We start from the raw sequence: 6,813 nt of genomic DNA on the forward strand, positions 1-6,813 counted from the left end.
ACTTTTTGGAGTTAGAGCTACACTGTGCAAATTTCTGGTTGAAAAATCTACCAGACACAGTCTGGTACCAATCAACATGACAGCCTTGAGTTGGGGAGGAGTGAGCACTTTGGGGTAGCGGTCAGGTCAGATGAAGTGAGGAAGAACAGATATCACAAAGGTTCTGTCTAGCAACAGAGATGCATTGGCTGTTCAGAGGTGTAGGAGTAGACTCAGCATAGGAGAAAGGATTAAATATCAGTGCTTGTGTGAATATGTTTTTTGTCTAATGCAGCTGTCTTGACCCTCTGGGAAGAATAAACTTGGTTTAAGCTTTCATAGTGTCCGTCGAGTTTTTACTCTGAGAATTAGAACCTAACAGTTGGCACTGCGAGCAGGGTTCACCACGATTTGCAGTCGAACTAGAGATTCTGAATCAGTGAAACAGAAACAAGGTAGGCACAGTTCCTACACCTGTTATCACTAATTCTGACATCTTGGGGAGATGAGAGTCGTACGCTGAACCAATTATAGGGTACGGACCTAGAAAGCCTGAGCTTATTCAGTAGTCCCATTGTAATTATGACCGGTCGTAGTCTTAGGGGGTAAGACCCGGGTGGGGTTGGTTACCTGCTAATACCTGTAACGAGTGGGTGAAAGTCTCAGCCGCAGTGGACATGCGGCAGTAGAGTGGGTGTGGATGGATAAAATGACATGCTTGTGTACTAGGATAAAAAGTTGCCATTCAGGGTTAGAAGAAAAGCATTAAGATACTCGAACGCTGTTGGATTTGGTTGTATTAGCAATAAAGAGAGCAATAAAGAGAGGTTGGTTTTATGCCCTGTTAAGGTGGGGAACCATGACAGATTATGTGGAAATAGGAAGACAAGTGTGAATCATTTTGGTAATGTGTGTTATCAACAACAGTGATATTTGAACAGATTGGAGATGACTATCCATAACAATGAAATCCTTCATACAGTGAGGTTAGGGTAGGTTACCATGCTTGTCCTGAACCACAGCTGTAGACACAGCCTCCTCCAGGTCCTCAGACACTAGCTTGGAGATCCGTTACAGGATGTCTGTCACCCCACTGAGCCCCTATTGCAGGTTAGGGGTCACATCCACTTGAATGTCCTTCATATGACGAACCTCCTACAGAGCAAATGAGGAAAATATGATATATTATGATTTATGTTAGTAACAATACAATATGGGAATTTTATCCCAAAGCTACCTACAGCTAACATATATATTTATGTATGTGATCTATGTAAATAAAGGAATATAACACAGCTGTAAAACTGTGAAGGACTATATGGTGGAGGCCTACCCATTTCCCAGGAGCATTGTAAAAAGTGGATTTGGGTACAGTGTTTATTTCCCCCTAATATCTTTGAAGATTACACCTAAAATAATTAGGCCTACTTCTTTCTACTGCTGAGCTGAGACCATTAGGGTTAAACATTACAGATATAAATGCAATATATGGAGTAGAAAAGATTGCCTGCACAACATACGTTCTACATGGTCTATTTCTATCTGAATGTAACACCTCAATCAAGCATGTTAATTGATCGTTAAGTCATGTTTGTCAGGTAAAAGGTCATTAGTGGCCTATATAAGCCTCATACAGGCCATGTGAAGACATTACCTGTTGATAACACAGACTATTTTCATGATCATGGGAGGTGTGAGAGAATTGCTGCTCTTTGTGGTGACTGTGGGGGTTGTGAAAGGTTGGTTCACTAATGTTTTATTTGGATTGAAGGGATTTGGTTGGGAAATAATCTCAACTTTATCAGTTGGAGATAAAAATTTGACTGTCTGTTTGTTCCGCATTGGTCGTCTGCTATTATTAATATATGTAGCTATTTTGTGTCAACTCAACTTCTGTCAACACTTTCTCCTCAGTTTCTTGTTACCCTGTTGGAAAGTCCCAGAAGCTAGAGCAAGTCTCTCTGCAGAGGAGACTTGGAGGTAAGTGTTTCTTTCCACAACCCTTCTAGCTTTGTACTGTGTCTATGGTGCTGCTGTGTTTGACACTCATTCAACACCATAGAGTAACTTAGTTGTCTAAATAATGTTGTCAAACCCTTTGATTTGGTCATTTTGCTTGTGTACCTTAACCTACGTTTTTCAGAGCTGTCATCAAATGACGTCTCCATTGTGCATGCCCTGGCCTTGCTCCGATCCATAGGGTCTGACGCTAAACAAGACAGAGAAGGTACGGCCTGAAACATATACTTTTAAATCTGTGTTGGGTTCATGTTGCTCAACATTCTAATGGCAATTTGGCCTAGACCGTGTAGAACAGCTGTGTTGCTGTAGAATACCCAACTGTTCCTTTATGTTTTCTCTAGAGTATTTCGAGACTAATGAAGTAGAATCCCAAGCTTCTCCAAACCACGGTAGCTCTACGGCAAATGATGCCCTGTCCTCTGACGACGCTACCTCTGAAGCTGCCACTGGCCCGTCTGACGACGCTACCTCTGAAGCTGCCACTGGCCCGTCTGACGACGCTACCTCTGAAGCTGCGACCGGCCAGTCTGACGACGCTACCTCTGAAGCTGCGACCGGCCAGTCTGACGACGCTACCTCTGAAGCTGCCACTGGCCCGTCTGACGACGCTACCTCTGAAGCTGCCACTGGCCCGTCTGACGACGCTACCTCTGAAGCTGCCACTGGCCCGTCTGACGACGCTACCTCTGAAGCTGCCACTGGCCAGTCTGACGACGCTACCTCTGAAGCTGCGACCGGCCAGTCTGACGACGCTACCTCTGAAGCTGCGACCGGCCAGTCTGACGACGCTACCTCTGAAGCTGCGACCGGCCAGTCTGACGACGCTACCTCTGAAGCTGCGACCGGCCAGTCTGACGACGCTACCTCTGAAGCTGCGACCGGCCAGTCTGACGACGCTACCTCTGAAGCTGCGACCGGCCAGTCTGACGACGCTACCTCTGAAGCTGCCACTGGCCCGTCTGACGACGCTACCTCTGAAGCTGCCACTGGCCCGTCTGACGACGCTACCTCTGAAGCTGCCACTGGCCCGTCTGACGACGCTACCTCTGAAGCTGCCACTGGCCCGTCTGACGACGCTACCTCTGAAGCTGCCACTGGCCCGTCTGACGACGCTACCTCTGAAGCTGCCACTGGCCCGTCTGACGACGCTACCTCTGAAGCTGCCACTGGCCCGTCTGACGACGCTACCTCTGAAGCTGCGACCGGCCAGTCTGACGACGCTACCTCTGAAGCTGCGACCGGCCAGTCTGACGACGCTACCTCTGAAGCTGCGACCGGCCAGTCTGACGACGCTACCTCTGAAGCTGCGACCGGCCAGTCTGACGACGCTACCTCTGAAGCTGCGACCGGCCAGTCTGACGACGCTACCTCTGAAGCTGCGACCGGCCAGTCTGACGACGCTACCTCTGAAGCTGCCACTGGCCCGTCTGACGACGCTACCTCTGAAGCTGCCACTGGCCCGTCTGACGACGCTACCTCTGAAGCTGCCACTGGCCCGTCTGACGACGCTACCTCTGAAGCTGCCACTGGCCCGTCTGACGACGCTACCTCTGAAGCTGCCACTGGCCCGTCTGACGACGCTACCTCTGAAGCTGCCACTGGCCCGTCTGACGACGCTACCTCTGAAGCTGCCACTGGCCCGTCTGACGACGCTACCTCTGAAGCTGCCACTGGCCCGTCTGACGACGCTACCTCTGAAGCTGCCACTGGCCCGTCTGACGACGCTACCTCTGAAGCTGCCACTGGCCCGTCTGACGACGCTACCTCTGAAGCTGCCACTGGCCCGTCTGACGACGCTACCTCTGAAGCTGCCACTGGCCCGTCTGACGACGCTACCTCTGAAGCTGCCACTGGCCCGTCTGACGACGCTACCTCTGAAGCTGCCACTGGCCCGTCTGACGACGCTACCTCTGAAGCTGCCACTGGCCCGTCTGACGACGCTACCTCTGAAGCTGCCACTGGCCCGTCTGACGACGCTACCTCTGAAGCTGCCACTGGCCCGTCTGACGACGCTACCTCTGAAGCTGCCACTGGCCCGTCTGACGACGCTACCTCTGAAGCTGCCACTGGCCCGTCTGACGACGCTACCTCTGAAGCTGCCACTGGCCCGTCTGACGACGCTACCTCTGAAGCTGCCACTGGCCCGTCTGACGACGCTACCTCTGAAGCTGCCACTGGCCCGTCTGACGACGCTACCTCTGAAGCTGCCACTGGCCCGTCTGACGACGCTACCTCTGAAGCTGCCACTGGCCCGTCTGACGACGCTACCTCTGAAGCTGCCACTGGCCCGTCTGACGACGCTACCTCTGAAGCTGCCACTGGCCCGTCTGACGACGCTACCTCTGAAGCTGCCACTGGCCCGTCTGACGACGCTACCTCTGAAGCTGCCACTGGCCCGTCTGACGACGCTACCTCTGAAGCTGCCACTGGCCCGTCTGACGACGCTACCTCTGAAGCTGCCACTGGCCCGTCTGACGACGCTACCTCTGAAGCTGCCACTGGCCCGTCTGACGACGCTACCTCTGAAGCTGCCACTGGCCCGTCTGACGACGCTACCTCTGAAGCTGCCACTGGCCCGTCTGACGACGCTACCTCTGAAGCTGCGACCGGCCCGTCTGACGACGCTACCTCTGAAGCTGCGACCGGCCCGTCTGACGACGCTACCTCTGAAGCTGCGACCGGCCCGTCTGACGACGCTACCTCTGAAGCTGCGACCGGCCCGTCTGACGACGCTACCTCTGAAGCTGCGACAGGCCCGTCTGACGACGCTACCTCTGAAGCTGCGACCGGCCCGTCTGACGACGCTACCTCTGAAGCTGCGACCGGCCCGTCTGACGACGCTACCTCTGAAGCTGCGACCGGCCAGTCTGACGACGCTACCTCTGAAGCTGCGACCGGCCAGTCTGACGACGCTACCTCTGAAGCTGCGACCGGCCAGTCTGACGACGCTACCTCTGAAGCTGCGACCGGCCAGTCTGACGACGCTACCTCTGAAGCTGCGACCGGCCAGTCTGACGACGCTACCTCTGAAGCTGCGACCGGCCAGTCTGACGACGCTACCTCTGAAGCTGCGACCGGCCAGTCTGACGACGCTACCTCTGAAGCTGCGACCGGCCAGTCTGACGACGCTACCTCTGAAGCTGCGACCGGCCAGTCTGACGACGCTACCTCTGAAGCTGCGACCGGCCAGTCTGACGACGCTACCTCTGAAGCTGCGACCGGCCAGTCTGACGACGCTACCTCTGAAGCTGCGACCGGCCAGTCTGACGACGCTACCTCTGAAGCTGCGACCGGCCAGTCTGACGACGCTACCTCTGAAGCTGCGACCGGCCAGTCTGACGACGCTACCTCTGAAGCTGCGACCGGCCAGTCTGACGACGCTACCTCTGAAGCTGCGACCGGCCAGTCTGACGACGCTACCTCTGAAGCTGCGACCGGCCAGTCTGACGACGCTACCTCTGAAGCTGCGACCGGCCAGTCTGACGACGCTACCTCTGAAGCTGCGACCGGCCAGTCTGACGACGCTACCTCTGAAGCTGCGACCGGCCAGTCTGACGACGCTACCTCTGAAGCTGCGACCGGCCAGTCTGACGACGCTACCTCTGAAGCTGCGACCGGCCAGTCTGACGACGCTACCTCTGAAGCTGCGACCGGCCAGTCTGACGACGCTACCTCAGCAGCTGCGACCGGCCAGTCTGACCATGCAATTGAGGAACTGTTGACTTCTGCATCTCCCCCGTTGACCACAAACATGGATATCTGACGTGGGACATGGTGCTCGGGGTCCATGCAAGAGTTCATGGTTACTCTAGTCCAGGTTATGTGTGTGTAACTGCAATTTCTTGTTTTGGCTCAATTAAACGTTAACTGTAATACGTGTGTCCTCAGTATTGTTTTGACGGTTCCTACTTGGAGTTGAGGTCTATGACCTGACAAGAGTAACTGTGGTGATGGCAACATTTATTTTGCATTATAACCATGCTTTGGCATCAGCAATATGTTTACTTTGACCCCTGTGCTTAAATCACCATTTGCCTTAAGCTACATTTGGTCAAATTATGCTAGTAGCATCACATGATGTGGAATGGGTTCTAGTTCATTTAAACTTGATGGTTGTGGAACTGAGTGTTTGGGGTTGGTACATACAGTGGGGCAAAAAAGTATTTAGTCAGCCACCAATTGTGCAAGTTCTCCCACTTAAAAAGATGAGAGAGGCCTGTAATTTTCATCATAGGTACACTTCAACCATGACAGACAAAATGAGGGAAAAAAATCCAGAAAATCACATTGTAGGATTTTTTATGAATTTATTTGCAAATTATGGTGGAAAATAAGTATTTGGTCACCTACAAACCAGCAAGATTTCTGGCCCTCACAGACCTGTAACTTCTTCTTTAAGAGGCTCCTCTGTCCTCCACTTGTTACTTGTATTAATGGCACCTGTTTGAACTTGTTATCAGTATAAAAGACACCTGTCCACAACCTCAAACAGTCACACTCCAAACTCCACTATGGCCAAGACCAAAGAGCTGTCAAAGGACACCAGAAACAAAATTGTAGACCTGCACCAGGCTGGGAAGAGTGAATCTGCAATAGGTAAGCAGCTTGGTTTGAAGAAATCAACTGTGGGAGCAATTATTAGGAAATGGAAGACATACGACCACTGATAATCTCCCTCGATCTGGGGCTCCACGCAAGATCTCACCCCGTGGGGTCAAAATGATCACAAGAACGGTGAGCAAAAATCCTAGAACCACACGGGGGGACCTAGTGAATGACCTGCAGAGAGCTGGGACCAAAGTAACAAAGCCT

The 6,813-nt window shown here is 52.5% G+C and overlaps 1 protein-coding gene across 1 annotated transcript; it reads left to right on the top strand.

Annotated features, from left to right (window-relative positions):
• Positions 1 to 1,657: 1,657 nt before the first annotated feature.
• Positions 1,658 to 4,858, top strand: LOC120040293 (polysialoglycoprotein-like; the record flags this gene model as incomplete). Its single annotated transcript, XM_038985489.1, has 5 exons — positions 1,658 to 1,718; positions 1,894 to 1,959; positions 2,123 to 2,206; positions 2,343 to 2,500; positions 3,392 to 4,858. Coding segments are annotated over exons 1-5 (1,836 nt in total), but the record flags the coding sequence as incomplete, so codon positions are not given.
• Between the last annotated feature and the right edge of the window lie 1,955 nt (positions 4,859 to 6,813).

This window comes from Salvelinus namaycush, unplaced genomic scaffold, assembly GCF_016432855.1.
Source record: "Salvelinus namaycush isolate Seneca unplaced genomic scaffold, SaNama_1.0 Scaffold34, whole genome shotgun sequence".
Taxonomy (NCBI): domain Eukaryota; kingdom Metazoa; phylum Chordata; class Actinopteri; order Salmoniformes; family Salmonidae; genus Salvelinus; species Salvelinus namaycush.